The sequence below is a fragment of the Terrapene carolina genome, unplaced genomic scaffold (genome assembly GCF_002925995.2).
Source record: "Terrapene carolina triunguis isolate 2854851 unplaced genomic scaffold, T_m_triunguis-2.0 Scaffold68, whole genome shotgun sequence".
NCBI classification, from domain to species: domain Eukaryota; kingdom Metazoa; phylum Chordata; order Testudines; family Emydidae; genus Terrapene; species Terrapene triunguis.
Window position 1 is genome coordinate 79,594,910 of NW_020664419.1, and position 24,337 is coordinate 79,619,246.

Genomic DNA, 24,337 nt, shown 5'->3' on the forward strand with positions numbered 1-24,337 from the left:
TTTTTTTTTTTTTTTTTAATTAAACTACAGGGCATGGTGACACAAAGATTACAGTAAATATGTTCTACACTTTGGGTTATATATATATATTCATATTAAAAAAATTCACAAAACCATGCCATATATTAAAAAAGAAAAAAGCCACTTAACTGACCTTTCAAGAGGACATCTCCATACTCCAGGTCTCCAAAGTGGGTGTAATGCCACCAGCATAGTACATACTGGGCATTACTTGGAACAGAAGTAGTTAATCTTCAACTTCAGAGACCCTAAAAAGAAGAAAAATCTAAAATCAATTATGTGTTTACATTCACCCTTACTTGTTATTGGAGCATTCAGAATATAAATCTACATAGCTAATGAATTTTAAAAACTATTTTCAAGTCACCTTTAAAATAAAAAACAAATATTTCAGCACCACTTTAATGTCAGTTACTGTTTAATTTACTAAACTTGCTCCTTTAATGAATTTCAATAACATTACCATTTCTTCATTAGTCTCTTGAGCACTCTCTGAAGCTGCACTGATGGCATCTGGAGATGACCCACCATAATTGTCAACTCCTGTGACTTCGTCTTGCACGCTTTCTGCTGGCCTTTGGTAATTCATGCCTGTGATAGCTTCCATATGCATATCATCAGAAAAATATGAAAGGTCAATATAATGTAATCTGAATTGTTCATGCATTAATATTAAGATACTATGTGTAATAATATTTAAATCTTTTATAAAAGTTTTTATTTGGATAATTATTAATAAACAAAACTTTATAATTAATAAAATAAATTAGTCAAATAATAGGTATACTGATTTTTGTCATGTCACTAAGCTCATGTGGCAAACTGATTGTTAGTTAGCACTGGCAACACAAAAGGAAATTTCTTAATTTGTCTATGTTCTTATTGATCTCTCTCTCTCTCTCTCTCTACACCTAATCTCTCTCACACAAAATATTCTCTGGGTGAAATCCACTCCATCTACACAAGTATTCAGACTGTATGACGGTGGAGCAATTAGGGAGATGAAATCCACTCCTTCAACCCATGCAGCCATGGTATGGACTGCTTGCTATTCCAGCCTGTAGGGTGGAATAGCACCTATAGCTCTTCCATGTCTTTTACACAGGATACTGGATCCACATGAACATATGACCCCTTTCCTGCCTAATGCAGCCAATTCATTGTGGCTTCCATGCCAGTATACATGGGCTGGCATAGAGATCTTTCACAGTGCAGAGGGGATGTACAAGCCCCCTATACGGCCATTTCATGTACTTTTAGGGTATGTCTACACTACCCTCTGGATTGGCAGGTAGCGATCGATCTATCGGGGATCGATTTATCGCGTGTAGTGTAGACGCAATAAATCGATCCCTGATCGCTCTCCCGTCAACTGCTGAACTCCAGCTCGGCGTGAGGCGGAAGCAAAGTCGACGGGGGAGCCACGGCAATCAACCCCGCGCCATGAGGACGCGAGGCAAGTCGAACTAGGATAAGTCAACTTCAGCTACGCTATTCTCGTAGCTGAAGTTGCATATCTTAGGTCAATCCCCCCCTCTAGTGTAGGCCAGACCTTAGGTGAGAAGGGCCCTGCTCTGGTCTTCCACAACAGAAGTGAATTTCACCCTGTGAGAAGTTTGTTAAAGTCCTCCAAAAGTTACTGATCTGCCAAATATGTATAGATACATTTTCAAAGCCTTTAGTGTAAGTGGCTACAGTTCTTCTGTTTATAGAAATACTCAGGCAGGCTATATTATTTTCTTTTGTTAAAGCTTTATTTTGTTAAGAACATATGGGCTGAGAATACTTTTCTATCCAGATGGAAGATAGGAGTACAGAGGAAACTGACCTTTTTAGAGTCTTGCTACTGTATGTGTTACTTTTTAACTAAATTATTTCATCGGCCTTCTCTTAGAAGCTCATCATAATTTACATAACCCCACAGTACTACAGATTATCTAAAACTAACAGATATTCAACATCAGGCCAAATTTCTCCCTCAGATACCCACAAATGGCTCCCACTGAAATAATCAGAAGTTGGACATCCACCTGATAGCAGAATTCAGCCAATAAATACAAACTGCACCATGAGGAGAGAGTCAAATCTGTCTGTTTGGTTATTAGCATTGCTGGTGTTAATGCCAAAGAAAACCACTTACCCATCCCCTCATTTTTAAAACCAAATATCTTGATACACATTTGCAATGGTAAAACAACACCATAATTTAGAGTCCAATCCTGCAAACATCTACTGCTGGCCTACAGTCCACTAATAGGAGTAGTTCCAAGGAATTCCTGGTCCTACAACAGCACTATAATTTGGTTCCCTCCTCCAAAAAACAAAAAAACAAAAACCACCACAACCACCATCCTTGAAAGAGGTAATAACCGAGTCAATTGTCAGTTTATTTTTAAATTATATCTTTCATCTAAGTAGGAAAATATTTGGTGCCACCAACTGGTGCAGTAAATAGAACTGCTTGAGTAAACCAAACAGGATTTAGCCCACTATATTCTGTTAGCACACTATTAGATAATACTTTCATGTATTGTATGTAATTATTTTGTTAAATTTGTTTACCTTTCTCCATAAAGCTTTGGCTGTCACTTCCATCACTCTCTAGCAAATGTTCTTCTAACATCATACTATCAATAGAAATGGTATCCAAAGAGACTTGTGATGGACTTCTCTTCATGTTCTTATAAGAAACAGAGAATGCAGGGAGGTTGGACTGGCAGCGTTCCTTAGGCTTTCCACTTTTTAATATAAAGATATTAGGAAATTATTACTTAAAATGAAAAGAATTCTAGAAAAGAAATCAAAATCCTCCAACACAGGAACAAAATTAAAGAAACATTGGTATGTAATACAAAATAATTCTGTAATCCTTAGGGCAGTCTTTCCCAAACTTGGAACGCCGCTTGTGTAGGGAAAGCCCCTGGCGGGCCAGGCCGGTTTGGTTACCTGCCCTGTCCGCAGGTTCCGCTGATCGCGGCTCCCACTGGCCTGGAGCCCTATTGGCTTGGAGCAGCGAACCGCGGCCAGTGGGAGCCGCGATCGGCGGAACCTGCAAATGGGGCAGGTAAACAAACCGGCCCGGCCCGCCAGGGGCTTTCCCTACACAAGCGGCATTCCAAGTTTGGGAAACACTGCCTTAGGGGGGAAAAAAATAGAGGTAAACAAAGTAGAGCATTCATTCACCGTGCTCTATAAATTATGTTGTAGACATGCGTCAATTATTTATATTTTTCACAACTATTTATTCAAGAATATGAAAATACAGTATCTGTAAACAATTAAATGTTTAGTTAACAGAATGTTCAATTTTTAACCCTAATTTATTGGGGGATTCCACTGTCACTGCATATCTACAGAATTTATTAATGCTTAAAATGATATCTGTTTTGAACTACTAAATTCTCAGTTCTATTATCTATGGCAGGGATCGGCAACCTTTGGCACACAGCCCATCAGGGAAAGCCATTGGCGGGCTGGGCCGGTTTGTTTACCTGCAGCATCCGCAGGTTCAGCTGATCGCAGCTCCCACTGGCCACGGTTCACTGCTCCAGGCCAATGGAGGCTGCAGGAAGCAGCGGCCAGCACATCCCTCGGCCCGCGCCACTTCCCGCAGCCCCCATTGGCCTGGAGCAGCGAACTGCAGCCAGTGGGAGCTGCAATCGGCTGAATCTGTGGACATTGCAGGTAAACAAACCATCCCGGCCTGCCAGCGGCTTTCCCTGACGGGGTGCGTGCCAAAGGTTGCTGATCCCTGATCTCTGGCAATTATTAATTTTATTTGACTTGTATTATCAACTAACTTTTCCTGGGACATAAAGAGTGAACTCACTAATTAAAATATAAAATCTTTTATACCTTAATGTAGACTGGGTTGCAAGCATTCTAACTGTAGACACTTTTTCTTTGTTGATTTCAAGCTCTTCAGATTGCAAGGCTGTTTCTGGTTCTAAGTCTGCCACTTTAACAGGAGAGCCTTCAGTTCCACTTTTCTGATCAGATAACTTATTTGAAAAAATATTTTTGTCATCCTCTTTATCAGTGAATAACTCAATACAATCTTCTCTGTTATTTAAAACATTCACCAAATCCCTAGAATACAAGCTACTTTTGTCACTTAATGCTACACAAACTTCTTCTGAATCACTCCTACTAAAAAGTCCACTACAATCATCTTCATTTGTTTTCCCCAAACACGTATCCAATGCATCATCTGAAAATGATATACCCTTCTGAAAATCCATATCACTATCTGATTTAAAAAGAAGGGGGTCCATCAAAATGACTTTGTTAACCTCAGTGCTCGCGGACTCAGTTACATAATTAATATCCACACTATCAGTCTGTGTTATATCATTAGTTATTAGTTTACTCTCTGATACAAGAGTTTCCTCATTTTCCAAAGGTGAAAGATCTTCTGCCATGAGACTTTCTTCTTCCAAAACTGGAGACTTGCAGGGTTTTGCTTGAGCCACTGGATGGAGCAATAGAGCTATTTCTGCACTTTCAAGTAAGATCCCAATGCAGACATCTGTTTGTTGGGCAGGTTTGCCTGTCACTGCTTCTACATCTTTCCTTAGGTTTTCCAGGAGCAATACAAGGGAGTCATGGAGCAACAATAAGAAATGGAACTGGTAATGATTGATTTGCATGCTCACATGTTTTTGAATATGAACAAGGACATGTACATCTGCATCAGAGGAAGAACTTGCAGACAGAACTCCCGAAGTGCTGTCTGAAGGATGAAGCTTTTGAATGCCATTGGTCAAGGGCTCTGTCTCATTGCTATAATATTCCCTCAAAAGTTTTTTGCGCTGAAGTCTATTAGCTAGGTCACTAGAGTCACTTCTTGGAATGTTAAAAGGTGTCTGATAATAAGAAAAGAGTTCCTTTTGTGACTGTGCAAATCTCGTTGGCTGGCAAACCCAAAGGGAGAGTGGGAATGAATCCACAAAGCTTATTGGTCGGCCTTTCCCACTTTTCATTCCTTCATAATCTATCCAAAATTGGGAAAAATGCACAGCCCAGACATCAGTTGCAGCAGATGTTTTTAGTGTATATTTATTTAGCTTTGGGGTGATATAACCTTTATAAACATCATGCATTTTAGTATCTTGTTCATGAGCATGTCTCTGGAAGATTGGGTGCAGAAGATTAAAACTGTCATGAGATTTTGGAAAGTTGGTGAAAGTTCTACTGAAAAATTCACAATCTTTGAAGTTCTGGAACAAGGCTTCCAGGTCAGAATGTCTACAGTTTGGCGAGTGCCTTGTGTTTGTAGCAATCAATTCAGAACTCTGAATAGAAATTGCACGTGGCTGATCTTTATGGATTTCAGGTTTCTTTTCAGAGGGAATGATAAACTGCAATAGAAAATATATTCATCTAGTTACAAAGTAGATTATAAAGGTACACACAGTTTTAAAGAAAACAATAGTTATGTGAGGTAAAATAAATGAATGAAGTTAAAGTTTTGTAGGATGACATGTACACTAATACAGAACAGGAGAGGCCAGGCTCCTGGTTCTGCAGCTTTTCATCTGGGTTTCCCAAATTTCGACCAAGGCGATGACACACAAATCTGTTCATAAGAAAATTGCCATGAATCTCAATGTCCATGCAATGTCCATGACAGGGCCTCTGGCTTTTCTTTTTTGAAATATGCAGGATGGTTACACTGGGCTGAAGTTTCTAATGCTTTACAAAATTACCTCTGAGCTAACCTAGACAGTTTAATGAAAAATCTGTTCAATTGTTTTAAAGTTAGCTGAACATCTCAGCCTTAATGTTGCATTAACAATTTTTTTTGTTATTATAAAAGTAAATTTATTAGAACTCTTAAACCTTGAAGTATTCCACAGTGTGCTAGAATAATCTTGAATTGCACATCTTTACAGTCCACGTGTAAAAAAGGAAATAATATTTTAGACCCTGATCTTGCATCAGGATCTGCTAACACAGATCCCTGACACCACACATAATCCCAGTGGGATCAATGGGACATCACTTAGGTACAGTAAAAGCTTTGTTATCTGGCCTGTTGGGGTAGTGGGGAGTGCCAGTAAGTGAAAAATTCCGGTTAAGTAAGGGGGAAGGAAGTTTGGGTGCAGGAGGGGGCTCAGGACAGGGGGTTGGGGCACGGGGTGCCATATCCGGGTGGCGCTCACCTCGGGTGGCTCCCCACAAGCGATGACATGTCCCCTAGGCCAGGGGTTCTCAACCTTTTTCTTTCTGAGGCCCCCCAATAGGCTATAAAAAACCCATGGCGCACCTGTGCCACAATAACTGGTTTTCTACATATAAAACCCATACCATACCACAGGGGCCCCACAAAGCTACATTGTTCAGGCTTTGGCTTCAGCCTTGGGTGTTGGGGCTCAGGGCCCTGGACTTCAGCTCCATGTGATGGGGCTTCAGCTTTCAGCCCTGGACCCCAGGAAGTCTAACGCTGGCTCTGCTTGGAGGCCCCCCTGAAACCAGCTTGCGGCCCCCCCAGGGGGCCCCAGACCCCTGGTTGAGAGCCACTGCCCTAGGCGGAGGTGTAGCTAGGCAGCTCTGCGCGCTGCCTCCACCCTGAGCGCTGGCTCCGCAGATCCCATTGGCCAGGAATGGTGGCCAATGAGAACTGTGGGGGCAGCGCTTACAGGTGGAGGCAGCGTGCAGAGCCACTTAGCCACGCTTCCGCCTAGGAGCAGCAGGGACCTGTTGCCGCTTGCGGGGAGCCGCCTGAGGTGAGCGCTGCCCAGATCTGGCCCAACCCCCTGCCCCTAGCCCCCTCCCACACCCAAATTTCCTCCCAGAGCCTGAGCCCTGCACCCCCTCCCACACTCCAAACCCCTCATGGCTGTTCCTCCACCTAGGAGCAGCAGGGACATGTTGCCGCTTCTGGGGAGCCACGTGGAGGCAGGTAGGGAACCTGCCAGCCTGGCGCCAGCCTGGCGCCACCCAGACTATAAACCAAACTTTCAATGAAGAGCAGAAATGCCGGTTTATAGAGCTTTCCGGCTGGTAAAGTTCCAGATAACACAGCTTTTACTTTATGGATCTTTATGGCTGAATCCATTTGCAATGTTAGGGCATAGGGAATCATACAGTGGGGCACATAAGTAACTTGTCCTATTATCTTAAATGGAATTACTCATGTGAGTAAAGTTACTCATGTAATTAACTGGATGCTGGGTTAGATCCCAAATTTGTAAGTATTCATTACACCACAAGTACATTTTCATAATCAGTATTTGTGTGACTTACAATATCTATTATTGTAATATTAATAAAAATATTAAATGCATATTTAGGAAGTTTCATTTAAAGCATCACACTTTCATACTAAGAGCTTGTCTACATGGTGGGGTTATGTACTTTACAGGAGTGTGATTTCTAAAGTGCACTAAGGTGTTGCACATTAATTGGTCCGGGTAGACCCTGCTAGTGTGCACTAAAGGTTCCCTAGTGCACTTTAATGTAATATTGTTTGAAATAGCAGTATGTTAAAGCGCATTAGCAGGGTCTACACAGAACAATTTAAAGTGCAACACATTAGCATGCTTTAGAAATCACACCGTGGTAAAGCGCATTACCTCCCCATTCGGATAAGCCTTAAATATTGCAATATCTGTAAAAATGGCAATTATGGAGTCTGTTTCCCCTTTTCTTTGAGTTTTCCTTGCCATTCACAGGGATAAACTTATTATGCGGTGCCATTTATGACAATTTAATTGCATTTTGAAATCTTGTTTGTTTCTCAGCTGAAAGCCAACTAAAATGAATTTCAAAAGTGCACAAACTGATAACTGATCATATCTTTATATCTCAGGAGTTCATCTCTCTAGTACATCAATTTCATAAGGCCTTTACAGCTTCATGATGTGGAGGGGAGTACAGTCTGTAGTATCTTACTACAAAAAAGGAAAAATTCTCACTGTGCATAACAAAACTGCTTAACCTTCACTCTCCCCTCAAGAACCACAATGCTAAAGGATCACCGTCAAACAGCTGCAGTTCTACAAAGAGCAGGAAAAAGGCATGATCAGACACATGTCAAGAAGACACTCTTATAACATATGACACCCTCAAAAAGCTGTAGATCTCACAACTAAAAAATGATGGCAAGTTACTACTGTTCTCTGCATATTAGAGGTACAATTGCGCACACAGAGATCTGAACTGTAAGTATGTGATCCAGGCATACTTTCCACTCTCAGCAATGCCAGGATGGCCTGTTGCCAATGGGACTTTTAGCCAAACCTACTGACTACTTTGCATCGAGGGGCTATGTCCAGAAGCGATGGTGGTCTGCTACACCATGTCCTCTGTTCTGCCTCACACATCTTTCCTTAGACCATCATACTCTGTAAGCATATTCTCCTTTTTTCATTACTTGGCTAATAACTCTTTTCAGAGATAAAGAGAATGTATTTTGCTCCAAAAAATCCCCAAATACTCTTTCCATACAGTACCTTTAACATAAGTCCATCCACTCTAACATCAACATGCTCATCAGATTTTGAATTGTCATTTAATTTATACATGGCCATGAACTGATTGAGACTTTGTTTCACATCCAACGCAAATTGATTTAGCCAAAGAATACTTCTTTCATCCAGAGTGAACTGCAGAGCATTCAGTTGCACATAAAGGTTCGGACATGGAACTAAGGAAGAGACAAAACAAAATTACAGTAAACAACATTTATTTTAGCTTAATAATGCAGAGCGACATCTCCTCTACTTTCTGCCATGGAAGAAATGGAAAACCCACTCCTTTGGCCATGGGAAAGGGTAGACTGAAGGAGCCTAAGTGTATCACTCCTAACTCTCTCTGATGTCCCAATCACTGTATGTAAAAACTTAAATTAAAATAGAATAAAAAGGAGGTGGGCACCACAGTTAAAAGAAAATGGCAGGGCCAAAGAAGAGCTTCTGTCCCGAGCATCATCCCCAGGAAGCCTGTTGGGATTTCCTTACATGAGAGAATGTTGAACCCTGTCACATGTTACTAAAATAACTCTAGCAGACCTTTTGTTACATCTTTGGTAGGTCTGCAATAGCGTGATTTCTTTTGTACAGCAGAGGAGTGCAAAAAATGTATATATATTGTAGAATCAGTATTTTATTTCTTGGTAAAAATGTCATGCACATTTTTGTACTTAAAACGTAGCATTTACAAAAATCAATGCAAACATCAGTAAAATGGTGAAGTGTTATGTTCACAAAAGTAATTTTACAATTAATTCAGTGCAAAAAGCTTTTCACCATTTTTGAATGTCAAACTTGAATCAATATTTCCATTAGGTCTCAAGCTACCATTAGGCTTCGCAAAAGGGAAAATAATGCAAGAGATTTATTTTTCAGAACAAAAACCTTACTAGGATAGTCTTTTCCATCTGGATAGTAGTATTCAGTGAATTCAATATGAATAGCTGACATTTCTGGTGGAAGATAAAGTGACTTTTTATTGCAAGAAATCAGAGTTTTAGGGGAAGAACGACATTGGTCTGCTGTAGAGACCTGCAAAAGACAAATGACAAATGTTCAGTTTTTTCAATATGTAACTATTTTTGTGAGTCATTAAAAATGCTTGATTCTGCCAGTGGTGCAAGGGATAGTGCAACCTCACAGATGGGATCTACAACACACTGAGCACTGGCATGGTAACCCCACTGATGTAGATTCCCAACTGCACCCATCGCAGAGAGCAATGCATACATGACTATCATGTAATAGAGGCAGTCTGCATACACTCATCTCCAAGAGAGTACACAGAGGCCAGAAGGGGCATGGTAATGGATGGAGTCAGGGCATGGCACTATAGTCCCTGTGCATGTGTGTATGGGAAGCAGTAGGTGCATGCAGCAGACAAGGGGATATCCACAGACAAGAATCAGGCAAGGACCTGTAGGGACCCAGCAGCTTCACCAAGAACACCACGGACCAAAATACAGGCAGGTCTGCCAGAGAAGGGGTTTGCCTGAAAGATGGCCAGCCCATGGTGTTCCCAGCTCAGCCAGCTGGAGAGGCGACTACAGACAAAATTCCCCTCTCTCTGCACTGTTCTGGAGCCATGTGCACTGCAGCTTGTGCACCATCTCTCCAGGGACAAGCTTTGGATCACATGCTGCTCAGCAGGGTGCTCAGTAAGCTACTGCAGGATTCTTTGGGCTCAGCAACACCCCGAGGTCCACACAGTAGCAGAATCAAGTCCTAGTAGAACGACATCTCTCCACTTGTGCTTTTAACAATATAAATGTTACACAAACTTTACATTAATTGCCTCCAAAGTAAATTATGCAACAATAAAGAAGTGTTACTTTTGGTACATAATTTATCTGGCTCTTCTGATTGCTTAAGATTTGGGTGTGGACTAACTTAAGAAATGTCTGCCAAACTAAAAACGCTCGCATCCAGTGCTTTTGTATGTCAGCTTCCTACCTTCAAAATAGCTTCAAAATAAGTGTTTAAATATAGAATCCTGGTTGGTTTCTGTTTTATTGATTTTGCAGAAGTATAGTTGGAAATTATACACAAGTAAAATTGTATAAACCTCTCTCACCCAGTTCAGATATCTTAAATTTCATACACGTCTGTATTAATACCTATAATAATCCTAAATAATACCATGGCAAAATACAATTTCATAAATACAAAACTTAACTTTCTTCTTCGAGTGCTTGCTCATATCGATTCCAATTAGGTGTGCGCGCGCCGCGTGCACGATCGTCGGAGAATTTTCTACCCTAGCAACACCCGGTGGGTCAGCAGTGGAGCCCCCTGGAGTGGCGCCTTCATGGCGCTGGATATATACCCCAGCCGACCCAGCGCCCCCTCAGTTCCTTCTTACCGCCCCTGACGGTCGTTGGAACTGTGGAGCGCAGCATAGCTGTTCTCCACTCTCCCTAGCTTATCCTTCTAATTAGTGTAGATAGTTCTGTTATAGTTGTTAAATTCTTTAGATAGTTATTCATTTTACTTCGTTATAGTTGTAAATAGTTAGCGGGGGTTAAGGGGGTTGTTCTCCCCCCTTTTTCCCCCGGCGCACAGCCGGGCTCATGCCCAAGGCTCCTGGCTTTAAGCAGTGCGCGTCCTGCGCTAAGCCTATGCCAATGAGTGACCCGCATAACTCCTGTCTGAAGTGCCTTGGAGAATCCCATCAGGCAGATAAGTGTCCCATCTGTAAGGCCTTCAAGCCACGAACAAGAAAGGAGCGGGACTTTAGACTTCGGCAGCTCCTAATGGAGGCGGCACTTAGCCCGGATCCTCCCTCGGCGCGCCCAGCCCCGGCACCGAGCGCCTCGGTGCGCAGCGCCCCGGCGGCTCCGACCGGTACTGCAGACAAGTCCTCACGGCACCGGCCGACTTTGGCACCGCGCCCGCCTCAAGGGACTCGGCGCCGGTCCCTATCTCCGGGCCACAAGAAAGCCCGTAAGGCGCAGGACATTGCTGTCCTGAAGACGCCGGCTCCCCCAGTGCCGGGGGTAGAGCCGCGTCCGCCTTTGGACCGCCAAAAGCAGGTGCTGGCCACACCGTCGACTCCGGCACCGAGGCCGTTGAGTCCGGTGCGGACTGTATCACCACCTCGGTCGGTGGTGGAGCCTTGTCTCCCTTCCACCCCGGAGACATTTGCGACGGCGAGAGACCTTATTGCCCTCATGGAGCCAGCACCGTCTCAACTTCCGGCACCGTTGGCTCCCCGCGCAGTGCAATCCAGGGGCAAGCCTGCCCTAGTGCGCCCACCGTCTCCGGCCATGGACTCTCGGCACCGCTCCAGGTCTCGGAGCAGGTCCTGACGCCGCTCGCAGTCCCGGCGCCGACTATCACCTCGGCACCGGTCGTACTCGCGGCCAAGATCCTCTTCGTGGCACCGCTCTACGTCTCGGCACCGTCGCGATCATCGGCACCGATCGGACTCCAGGCGTAGTTCTCGGCACCGGTATGAGCGCCGCTCGACTTCCAGGGGCCGCTCCCGGTACCAGCTCTCGTCGCGGTCGTCGTCCCGCTCAAGGTCCGGTTCTCGGCACTGACGCGGCTACCGGCACCGATCCCGGCACCGCTCACCGGCACCGCACAGGGACCGATCCCCTTATGACCGGCACCGATCGGCACCGTACCATCCGGAGCCGGTTTCGTCGCGTTCGGCACCGCCTTGGCCCTCGAGATCGGCATCTCGCTCCTCCGAGCGGGCCTCCAGATCGGCGTACCCTCCTCAGGGTCAGGCGGCTACGGCTGATTTGGGCCATTGGCAGGAGGCGACCGAGGACCCTGCACAGGGACCTGCGCACTGGTCCTTTTGGACTCCGTGGGCCTATCATCAGGCGCAGGGGGCTCCACCACCATCAGCCTCTCGCTCGGCACGTTCCGAGCCCAGGGCCCCGGAGGCCACCATCTCCCGCCCTCCCCCAAGGGGAATGGTGGCTCCCGTGCCTACACCTACTGCGGCCCTGGACCCAGGGTCAGGCGATGCCCAGCTCCACGAACCCCTGGAGCAGGACCCGCCATTAGACCCCTTGCCACCGGAGGCATCCTCCTCATCTTCCCCCGATGAGGCGGTGGCGGGCACAACCGCCACGGGCCCGCCCCCTATAGACCTTTGGGCCCACCAGGACCTGTTGCGCCGGGTGGCGCGCAATATGGACCTCCAGGCGGAGGAGATCGTGGAGGTACAGGACCCGGTGGTGAGCATCCTCTCAGCTGATGCCCCATCCAGAGTGGCGTTACCGCTCATACGTAGGCTAATGCCACTACGATCTGGCAAACCCCTGCCTCTATTCCACCCACAGCCAGAGGGGTGGAAAGAAAGTACTTCGTTCCCTCCAAGGACCACGAGTACCTTTATACCCATCCCCAACCGTGCTCACTGGTGGTGTCGTCAGTGAATGCACGGGAGCGCCACGGCCAGCAGGCTGCAGCGCCCAAATCGAAGGACGCTAAGCGCTTCGATTTGTTTGGACGCAAGGTTTATTCGGCGGGAGGGCTACAACTTAGAGCGGCCAACCAACAGGCGCTCTTAAGCCGCTATAATTTCAATTCCTGGACATCGATGGGGAAATTTAAAGAACTGGTCCCCCAAGAATCAAGGGAAGAGTTCGGGGCCTTAGTAGAGGAGGGTAAGAGGGTGGCACGTACCTCCTTACAGGCCTCCTTACATATTGCAGACTCGGCCGCTAGAACTCTGGCCTCGGGTATAGCCATGCGGCGAATCTCTTGGCTCCAGGTGTCAGGCTTGCCGCCAGAACTGCAGCAGACCCTGCAGGATCTACCCTTTGAGGTCCAGGGCCTGTTTTCCGAGAAGACGGACTCTCAGCTCCAGAACCTTAAGGACTCAAGGACAATGATGCGCTCCCTGGGGATGCATGTCCCAGGGCCTCAGCGCAGACCCTTCAGGCCCCAGCCTCAGAGGTTCTATCCTCCCCCGCCTCGTCCGAGACAGGACTTTGCCAGAAGGCGGGGTCGAGGTGGTAGGCGAAGGTCGACCGGCCCTCAACCGGCTCAAAACCAGGGACCGCCTAGGCCACCTTCAGGCCCTAGGCAGAACTTTTGAAGGTGCGGTTGAGGACGGCACCACAACCAGTACCCAGGATCCAACTCCCCCCTTTCGGGATCGCCTCTCCCGTTTCCACCGTGCTTGGTCCCTTATAACCTCGGACCGTTGGGTCCTTCGCACGGTGGAGAGGGGATACGCTCTCCAGTTTTCCTCGTCCCCCCCCTCCCACTCCCCCTCCCCGTCCCTCTTCAGGGACCCTTCTCACGAGCAACTCCTTACACAGGAGGTTTTTGGGCTCCTCTCTATGGGGGCCATAGAGGAGGTTCCACCAGAGTTAAGGGGCAGGGGGTTTTATTCCCGCTACTTCCTGATCCCCAAGTCAAAAGGGGGTCTATGGCCCATCTTAGACTTGCGCGGACTCAACAAATTCATAGTAAAGTTGAAGTTCCGCATGGTATCATTGGGGACCATTATCCCTTCCCTGGATCCTGGAGACTGGTTCGCCGCCCTCGACATGAAGGACGCATATTTCCATATAGCAATCTATCCGCCTCACAGGTGCTTCCTGCGATTTGTAGTAAACATGGTGCACTACCAATTTGCAGTCCTCCCCTTCGGCTTGTCCTCGGCTCCCAGAGTGTTCACAAAGTGTGTGGCGGTCGTCGCGGCATACCTTCGTCGACAAGGGGTACAGGTGTTCCCGTATTTGGACGACTGGCTGGTACGCGGCCGCACCAGAGACCAAGTTCAAGCTCACGTCCACATAGTGACACAAACTTTCCACGAGCTGGGCATTCTACTCAACAGAGAGAAGTCCACTCTAGTGCCAACCCAGAGGATAGAATTCATTGGAGCAATCCTAGACTCCAGACGTGCCCGAGCCATTCTGCCAGACAATCGCTTTCATACCATCACAAGCGTCATCCAAGGGCTCAGGACATTTCCGGTTACCACGATAAGGTCGTGCCTCGCCCTGTTGGGTCACATGGCCTCGTGTACTTACGTAACCAGGCATGCCAGACTGCGGCTTCGCCCACTTCAGACCTGGGTATCATCGGTGTACCGTCCTCATCGGGACAACCTAAACATGGTGGTCACGGTTCCGAATTCGGTCCTGACCTCCCTCACCTGGTGGTTGGATCGCAGGGCGGTTTGCGCAGGAGTGCCGTTTCACGCCCCTCAACCCTCCCTGCACCTGGTCACGGACGCTTCATCTCTAGGATGGGGCGCTCACCTCGGGGAGCACCATACTCGGGGCTTGTGGACTGCACCCCAGCTAGCCCTACACATCAATGTTTGCGAGCTGATGGCGGTGCGCCTGGCTTGCCAGGCTTTTCTCAATCTCCTACAGGGCCGTTGCGTGTTGGTTCTCACGGACAACACCACGGCCATGTTTTACATCAACAAGCAAGGCGGAGCCCACTCATCTCTCCTATGCCAAGAGGCCATTCGCCTGTGGGACTTCTGCATCGCCCACTCGATACATCTCACGGCATCGTTCCTTCCTGGAGTCCAGAATACGCTGGCGGACCGTCTCAGCAGGTCCTTCCAGACGCACGAGTGGTCAATTCGTCCGGACATCATCTATTCCGTCTTCCAGAGGTGGGGATTTCCCCAGGTCGACCTGTTTGCGTCTCGATCCAACAGGAAGTGTCAGGCATACTGCTCCCTACAAGGGCGAGCGCTGGGCTCTCTATCGGACGCGTTCCTCCTAACCTGGAAAGCCCACCTGTTCTACGTGTTCCCTCCATTTCCACTGGTCCACAGGGTACTGCTCAAGCTCCGCAGAGACCATGCACGGGTAATTCTAGTCGCTCCAGCTTGGCCGAGACAGCACTGGTACACCACACTGGTGGAGCTGTCGGTTCAAACACCGATCACGCTTCCCTTATGTCCCGATCTCATCTCTCAGGACCACGGCCGGCTGTGTCACCCCGACCTGCAATCGCTCCACCTCACAGCGTGGATGCTCCATGGCTGAATCAGACAGAGCGGCAATGCTCGCAGCCCGTCCAGCAGATTCTGCTGGGAAGTAGAAAGCCCTCTACACGGACCACTTACTTAGCAAAGTGGAAACGGTTCTCCTGTTGGTGCGAGCAACGAGCTACGTCCCCCTTGCAGGCGCCTATTCCTCTCATACTTGAGTATCTCCTATACCTAAAACAGCAGGGCCTGGCGTTATCTTCAATCAGAGTTCACCTCGCCGCTATTTCAGCATTCCACCCAGGAGAACTCGCTTCCTCGGTCTTCTCTAACCCGATGGTCGTTAGATTCCTCAAGGGCTTAGACCGGCTGTACCCGCAGCAACGCCAGCCCGTGCCAACATGGGACCTTAACCTGGTTCTTTCCAAGCTCACGGGGCCTCCGTTCGAACCATTGGCTACCTGTTCCCTCCTGTACCTATCCTGGAAGACAGCCTTCCTTGTAGCCATCACCTCAGCACGGCGCGTTTCTGAACTCAGAGCGCTTACGTCCGAGCCCCTATATACTGTGTTCCATAAGGACAAGGTGCAGCTTCACCCCTACCCTGCCTTTCTTCCCAAGGTGGTTTCACCTTTCCACGTGAACCAGGATATATTTCTCCTGGTCTTCCATCTGAAACCACACGCTACTCGTCAAGACCAGCGTTTGCATTCTTTGGACGTACGCAGGGCCCTGGCCTTCTATATTGACCGTACAAGGCCATTTAGAAAGACGACAACTCTTCGTTGCAGTGGCCGACTGGATGAAAGGCTCACCGGTCTCTTCACAGTGCCTCTCCTCCTGGATCACGTCCTGTATTCGTGCTTGTTACGACCTGGCCGGTGTACTGACGCCACGCCTTACCGCTCATTCCACGAGGGCACAGGCCTCCTCAACTGCCTTCCTGGCTCAAGTCCCGATCCAGGACATTTGTAGAGCTGCAGTTTGGTCATCGGTCCACACATTTGCTGCTCACTATGCGCTGGTGCAACAATCCAGAGACGATGCTGCTTTTGGGTCAGCGGTTCTGCACACAGCAATGTCTCACTCCGACCCCGCCACCTAGGTGGGGCTTGGGAGTCACCTAATTGGAATCGATATGAGCAAGCACTCGAAGAAGAAAAGACGGTTACTCACCGTTGTAACTGTTGTTCTTCGAGATGTGTTGCTCATATCCATTCCAAACCCGCCCCCCTTCCCCACTGTCGGAGTAGCCGGCAAGAAGGAACTGAGGGGGCGCTGGGTCGGCTGGGGTATATATCCAGCGCCATGAAGGCGCCACTCCAGGGGGCTCCACAGCCGACCCACCGGGTGTTGCTAGGGTAGAAAATTCTCCGACGATCATGCACGCGGCGCGCTCACACCTAATTGGAATGGATATGAGCAACACGTCTCGAAGAACAACAGTTACAACGGTGAGTAACCGTCTTTTCACAAATACATCTACTTAAAATAAGTAGCTTCCTAGCTGTCCTACAAAAACAATGTGAAGTAATAATAGAGAGAGGGCAAAAAGAGAGAGTAAAGCAACTGAAAAGAAGCAAATTAAATTTAAAACTTCTATCAAACTAAGAAACAAACATTTCATAAAATTATGCAATTACTGAAGTGTATAAAAAAATTTAAATTCCAAATGTGAGATTCTGGTAGCAAGCTGCAACCTCCACTCTAACAGGGAGACTAGAGCGGGCATAGCACCCAAAGCCTGGAAAGGGGCAAGGTTAGAGTGGCTGGAAGATGCATTCATGAAGCACACATCTCAGGCATCCTCTGCTGGCAAGATTACTATGGGACTTCAGCTGAAATTTAAAGCTGCCTTCCCAAGCAGAGTACCGCCCCAATACCATTGCCTCCTGGAGATAAGTACTCTTCCGGTGCAGCTGCCCCCTTCCTATGCCTGTGAGAGTGAATCTGGACCTGAGAGAGTAATTAAAACAGCAGCAAATAACAAAAAAAAATGAATGTCAAAAAGTTCATTAAAAAGATATCACTTGAAGTAAAATATTAATAATGAAATGTTAAATCAGTTTAAACATTACACCGAAAAATCAATTCAGCATATATTTAAACAGAGAATATGAAACCCTAAAAATGAGAAATCTAAAACTACATGCTAAAACAGTGAATCCCTTGAATACTCCGCATGACACAATGAAAGGATAAGATTCTAAACTACAGCATCTGTAGGTGATGTTTTTATATTACAGCAGATCCCTTGCAGATCCAAAGTCTTACTCTCATTAAATCAATGACAAAAATTCCATTGATATTCATATTTTAATATCAAAAAGAGCAAGCCATAAGAGTCTAGTTCAATAACCGATATAGTCAATGGAGAGAGTCCTATTGACATCAATGGACTTTGGATCAGGCCCTTAAAAATTATGGCTAATATACATCAGAGGTAAAGCAGTCAAGGGACAAAGCGACCCCAAATTCACCAACTGGGGGGAAAAAAACCATACCTGGTATATATTGAAATCTGCAAGTCTAACAACAACAGGACTGGACATGAGTTTATCCTTCGGTTGTTGGGGAGATACAGAAGAAGCCCTAGAAGTTCCTTTAGGTATCTGGTGTTCCTTGCCTGTAGGAAACAAGAATGGTAAAGTCATTTAAAATAACAACCTAATTTAGGATACACTGTGCCTCCAATGAACATTAAACGTAAGCAATAAAACTTGTGACCAGAGACAAAGTACCTGTTTGTATGTTTGGAGGAGAACCATGAGGTGGGGATTTAGTAGAAGTATCTATATTATGATCCTTCACAGCCTGTTTAAGCAATTCAACATTGCTTTTGAACTCATGTAATAATTCCTGGGCCCATCCACTTCTGGTTTTGGTGGCATCACTATAATGCATCCAGTGACTGCAGTTGTCTTCTACAAGAGAGACACATATGGGGCCCAAAACTAATACAAAGTTTCCATTTGAAATATATTTCTAACTGAAAAAACATTTGAAAACTTTTCAGATTTTCTTCAAAATGTGATCACACTAAATCTTGTGACTATTCGGTAATGTAAATGGCAAGTAATAGCACTAATTGTCAAACTCCTCACTGACCTCAAGAACAGAATTGCTCCTTGACTTGAGCGGTTAGGCAATATTCAGGGCCTTGCCAGACTGTATCCATTAAGAGAAGAGTGATAATATGAGGCAGGCATTTTTTTAGTGCCATCTACAAAGAATGTACACAAAGTGCTGTTTCCTTGATCACAATTTCCAGCTAAATTCCCTCTAATCTGCACAGCCGCTCAACAGGCTATCAAGTGCAGTACACTTCAGGTGTCCTCCCCCCACTGCTGCGCTGCTCCTGCCCTCTGCCTTGGAGCCCCTGGCCAGCTGCTCCTGGGATCCTCCTGCTTGCTGTGCAGAGCAGGGGGAGGGGCGCTGAAGTCAGGGTGTCCCCCTCCCTTGCACTCCATCTCCATAGAGCAGGGCAGACGGACATGACAGGGCTCAGGACGGAGAGAGCTTGCTGGCAGCTGTTGCTGTGTCTGAACGAGAAGGCTTCAGACTGCTGAGTGCCGGTCTACTTAAAAGAGCAGCATACTTAAAAGGGGCAGTGTGTCTCTCTCTCTGTCACATACAAACAAACAAACAAGTGTGTCCGTCTCTCTCTCTCTCTCTCTCTCTCTCTCACAGAGACATACTCTTTCACACTCACCTCCCAACACATACTTGCATGATTGCTGTTACTTGATATTTCTTTCAAAGTATCTTGATTTAGTTTTTTGACTTGTCTATGCATTTCATAATTTTTATTTCTCTCTTACTCTTAAATTTAATTCTTTGAGTAGTGAGTTCTAAAATGCCTAACCTGTCCTGGCTGGAGTAATTATCCCTATGGTAACTTTTAAAAATACATATTATATCTAGGTTTTTTGTTTCTACTGGTGGTGCACATCCGCACATTACCTCAATATGGTGCACATACCAAAATTCATTCCGCACATAGATGGAAAAAAATTAGAGGGAACACTGATTTCCAGCCTGCCTTTCCAACAACTCCTGTGCCCCAAGGAGCACTGTCGCTGCTCCCTCTCAGGGACATGTTCACGACTGCTTCTCTTGTTGTCAGTTTACTCTCTCTTGGCTTGTTCTGGTCCCTTTCTACCTCTGACACACAGCTGCAACCTATCAATTGCCCCAACTTCTGGCTTAGCTTTTGCTCAGGACCTGCCATGTTGGTCAATGTCTTGGCTTCTACTGTTTCAGTAGGGGCATTTAATTCCTCTTTCATCTAGCCTGAACGAATGATGCTTCCTGTATCCATTGACTTTAACCAGGTCTGTAACTGATGGCGGCCATTAACACCTTCCAACACAACAGTATCAGTTCTTATCCAGCAGCTTATACTGAATTTCTGTTTTAATATAACTGTAGCTCAGACAGAAATTTTTCAATTCCTTCTCCTCCAAGACAAACAATAGAAAAGAACGGCTTGCCCTAGTCCATGTAAGAAGGTCCACTATATCAAGCTGTAGCTAATCCCAAATTTAAAGGTAACTTTTGGCCAAAATTTAACAATGGACATTAAAGAAAAATTATTTTTTAATGTTTAGATTTCTGGAAAAATCTATTAGCCAAAAATGATTTGCAACAAATCCTAGTCTGGAATTTACTACTAGCAAGTCAAGCTTCAATTCTGGTGCCAGTCAACCAATTCTTCCATGACTTAATATGATGGCTGTATGGCAAGCTCATTGCATTTCCATAGGAGCACACTAACAAAATTAAGTGCACTAAAGAAATTCTGGGGAATCTCTGTACCACATTTGTAGAATCAAGTGAGGAATCAACAACAAAAAGTTTGAGAACTGCTCATCTAGTAGATTGTACCTTGCTCTCCCTTAAATTTCAAATTAATACATTCAAATCCTGGTGTCGTCTTTCTTCACATGAAATGGATTACAGTGTTCCAATACAACTGTATTTATGTCCAAAGTATTTTGTTAACTAAACAAAAGAGTTATGCTTTAAATAGCTAGTGTATAAAATTTTGGTTCAGTTCTCAGTATTTTTATTCCATATGTAATGGATATGAATGTATTGAACTGACCTTAAAAGTATATATTTCAAATACTTGTATGTAGAAATATTATTGCCCATGTCTTCTGTACATTTGACTAATTTTTATCTTTAAAACCAAAATACAATTAATAAGTATACTAATAAATATTTCACATACCTGCTTTGTGAAAAGGATAGTAGTCCACAGTTAAATGGCTAAAGGAAATCTGCATAGCTCCTCCTGTAATACTTCTGTTTGATTCTATAAAAGAAGGCAATATTTAGCAATGTAGATGCCTGACCTACATCAGTAAATTTTCACTTTTTCATTACAGTGAATCACCATGGCCAAAAGTATTGGATCAAAAAATGAGGTATCACAAAAATAACTTTGCAGGAGCGTATTCTGGGCTAACTGGCCACGATGGGCTCCCAATGCCTAAGATAAGGCCAATAAATTTGTAGCTGGAAACTCTGGTGCTACTATCAAGGAAATACTTTTGAAAAATCCTGATTCTTTAATTACTATTAATCTCTTCTATGTCCATTAAATATAAAGCAGCCTGCTATACAATAGAAAAAATGACTATGTGGCTCTTTGGATGTACATTTGTATATAGTTTTATTCTGGTTATTTAACATTAAACAACACAAACATTAATAGACTTCTCAATCTGTCTTCTAATTTACAATAAGTTTGAGGATATAAATAATTTTGGAAAAGGAAATTTTTGTTACCTTTTTCTTTAGAGTGAATATCATCACATATATGCAGGTCCAAATGAGAAATTACTAAGTGATGAGAAGTTTCCTTAACATCAAAATCACTGAACAGTTTTACAATTGCATCATTCTGATCAAGTGTTGCTGAAGCCTGGTGTGTTTTCACTTGCTGAGAGGTGGGTGCAGGGGTGGAACTCTGAAAAAATTAAGTCACATAACTTTAGAGAAACTTTTCCTTAAAGCATGAACTTCAAACATTTTAAGACTGAAATGTAAAAACAATTCTAGGGGGAGATTTTCACTAGCACAAGTAGCAGTTAGGTTCCCAACTCCCTCTGAAAGTCAATGGGAGATAGATGCCCAACTGTTGTATGTGCCCTGGAAAATCTCACCCCTAATTACTGATTAAGGCACTGCATTTCCTGCAAGTACTCAATGCCGGCAACTTCATTTAAACAGCCTTCATAGTAACATCCTTTTATGTTTTTTTTTTTTTCACGTCTACCACTTATCAGTGCTACTTATGCTTGAGAGCTTGCTCTCTTACAGCACATCTACTACTACCTGATTTTGCAGTCGCATCTGATTGGCCAAATCTTACTCTGTTTGAGAAGGCCCCCAACTCAGCAGGATTTCTGCTGTATGATGGTGAGAGAGGGCGATAAATGAATAATGCAGCTGGTGTACAGAGTGTGTTCCCCAACTCGTCCCTGTGCAAGCCTGCTACATGTCCATGCAGTAAGGTTGGATGGAAGAGCGTGAAAGTGGATTTGTCAGTATGCAGATTCACTGGCCATTATTCTTCATTGAGGGACACTTTGGCTACTTCAACCTCAGACCACAGTAGTGGTGTTAGAGAAGTCTCTCTGCTTCTTCATGAACAGCAAAAGAAGGGAAAAAGATTCCAAAGCCCAGCTAGTCTGTCTTGCTATGTATGTTATAGGATGTGGAGGTTTTCAGCATAATACGATATTCTATTTGTGGCATTATTATCACTTCCATGGTAACAGATTACGATATCAAATATAGACTTATGATTTCACTCCAAGTTCAAACAAGAGAGGCTAGGTTGCTAGAGGAAAAGCTCGTATTAAAACATAATTTTTCAGTAACACTAAAGAGAAATAAAACTGTACCAGTACTTTTCAATTTTGTGTAAGTATCCTCCCTTTCTCTCAAAATTTGCTCTAGTGTGTAAGTCTCTCTTTAAACATATTTTGGAATTCAAAAGCAGAAAATGGTTCCCATTGTAAACACAACACTATACACCACATTTAATCAACCGTTGAAATAAATACAGATGTCTAAATATTCCATATACATGATTTAATAAATAGAATTTACTTCCTTGTCATGATACTCAGAATTGATAGATCTTACGATAACTTTTAGCATGATTTAAGATGCAAAATCTGATACTCTTGATCAAAAATGAATAACCTAAGAGCACTCCAAAATAAATTAAACCAACAAATTGTTTATTATGGTGTTTTAGAGTATCGTATTTACTAAAAAACTTTGCTATGTCAACCAATTAGCTTACCTGTGTGGGTTCAGAAGCCAAGCTTTTTCTTTGTTCAGTTGATTTCTCTATTGCTTCGCTAAGAGATTTGGCATATTGTACCATAGCTTTCAACTGGGAATCAGTTAAAACCCATAGCAAATCATCTAGTATTAGAACCAGTTTTGATGCCACTACATTGCAATCCTTTAACTGTTGAATAAATGAAAATGAATTTTAAAAACTAAATGGGAATACTGCATTTGATGCAAGAAATGAGTATTTGAAAAGAAATAAGTTAAAATGCAAAGGACGTGATACACAAGAAATGTGACACTTTTTCCATAAGATTACATTAATATTTCATTTTAAGAATGATTTGCCTACTAAGTAAAAATGACTGTAAAATAGTATTATGAAGTTCTATGTTTGTCTCTTAAGGATTTTCATATCAAATATGCTCAATTTACAAATAAAAAGATGCTGTTTTCTAACTGCCTACCCTGCATACTCAACCTAAACCCTGAGAAGTAAAGCTGAATTCTTTCCTCCTTACGCATCAACACAAATAAAGGCAATACAGGCCAAATTAGACCATTAGCTAAACCTATATAACCCCATGGTCTTCGCATTTTGCCTGCTCTATTTCTTGTCCATTGCATAGGTCTAACTACTGTAATCAGAGCTTGGTAAACTATTCTGTTGATGATGCTTCCTCAGAAAAATAAGATGAAATATCTTAAATTTATAGAGTGCCATATTTTATGTAGTCCAAGTGCAGAATCTCTGCTGTGTGCCTACCTATACAGAGTGTTTTGTAAAAATAAATGTCAAATACAAAAACAAATGAAAGAATTTATAAACATATCACAGATTCACAAGTTTTCAAATTTACCCTTCTTTTAAGTGTAACCCTGATTTTTGATTGGTTAGTAATCAGTCGAACTGGAGCACTCATTATTTCATGCTGAGAACTCTGGATTGCATCTGCTTCTATTCTGATCATTTGCCAGTTGATCTCTTTAAAAGTTAATACCTAAAACAAAACAAAGCCTGTTAATTTAATATGCCAATTTATTTGCCAGTAAGAACAAGAACATTTTATAGAGTTTTAGTAGCAACAGAAAAGACATGTTCCATTTTCTGACTAAAACTGTTGGTAATTAAAGCTCTGACCCTTCAAGTTAAAAAAAAGAAAAAGAAAAAAAGAAAAGATATACCCATCTCATAGAACTGGAAGGGACCTTGAAAGGTCATTGAGTCCAGTCCCTCACTAGCAGGACCAAGTACTATCCCTAACAGGTTTTTTTTTTTTGCCCCCGATCCCTAAATGGCCCCTTCAAGGATTGAACTCATAACCCTGGGTTTAGCAGACCAATGCTCAGACCACTGAGCTATCCCTCCCTTGCACCCACCAACACAGTCACGTCTAAGATCAGGGATTATTTTTATATTTTTTCATAGTGAATTTAATTATAAAGTCTGTTCTTTCACTTCTATAGCATTTAGTTTTTAAAGGCCTTATGCTGGTTTCTTCTGTGGATTGGACTCCTCAAGTGGTCTCAAAATCAGGGCCGGCTCTGGCTTTTTCGCTGCCCCAGGCGAAAAAGCCTCCGGCCGCCCCCCCCCCCCCCC

The 24,337-nt window shown here is 44.3% G+C and overlaps 1 protein-coding gene across 1 annotated transcript in view; it reads right to left on the minus strand.

Annotated features, from left to right (window-relative positions):
* Window positions 1-185: 185 nt before the first annotated feature.
* Window positions 186-24,337, minus strand: part of LOC112106530 (UHRF1-binding protein 1-like) — a 68,309-nt gene continuing 44,157 nt past the window's right edge. Inside the window, exons 6-17 of the mRNA XM_024199839.2 lie at window positions 23,598-23,738; window positions 22,745-22,915; window positions 21,217-21,397; window positions 20,657-20,740; window positions 18,162-18,344; window positions 17,925-18,046; window positions 9,386-9,527; window positions 8,478-8,671; window positions 3,877-5,381; window positions 2,584-2,759; window positions 485-621; window positions 186-269 (exon numbers count right to left, since the gene is read on the minus strand). Of these exons, the coding sequence (XP_024055607.1) occupies window positions 261-269; window positions 485-621; window positions 2,584-2,759; window positions 3,877-5,381; window positions 8,478-8,671; window positions 9,386-9,527; window positions 17,925-18,046; window positions 18,162-18,344; window positions 20,657-20,740; window positions 21,217-21,397; window positions 22,745-22,915; window positions 23,598-23,738 (3,045 nt within the window). The 3' untranslated portion in view covers window positions 186-260. The remainder of the gene's footprint in view (window positions 270-484; window positions 622-2,583; window positions 2,760-3,876; window positions 5,382-8,477; window positions 8,672-9,385; window positions 9,528-17,924; window positions 18,047-18,161; window positions 18,345-20,656; window positions 20,741-21,216; window positions 21,398-22,744; window positions 22,916-23,597; window positions 23,739-24,337) is intronic.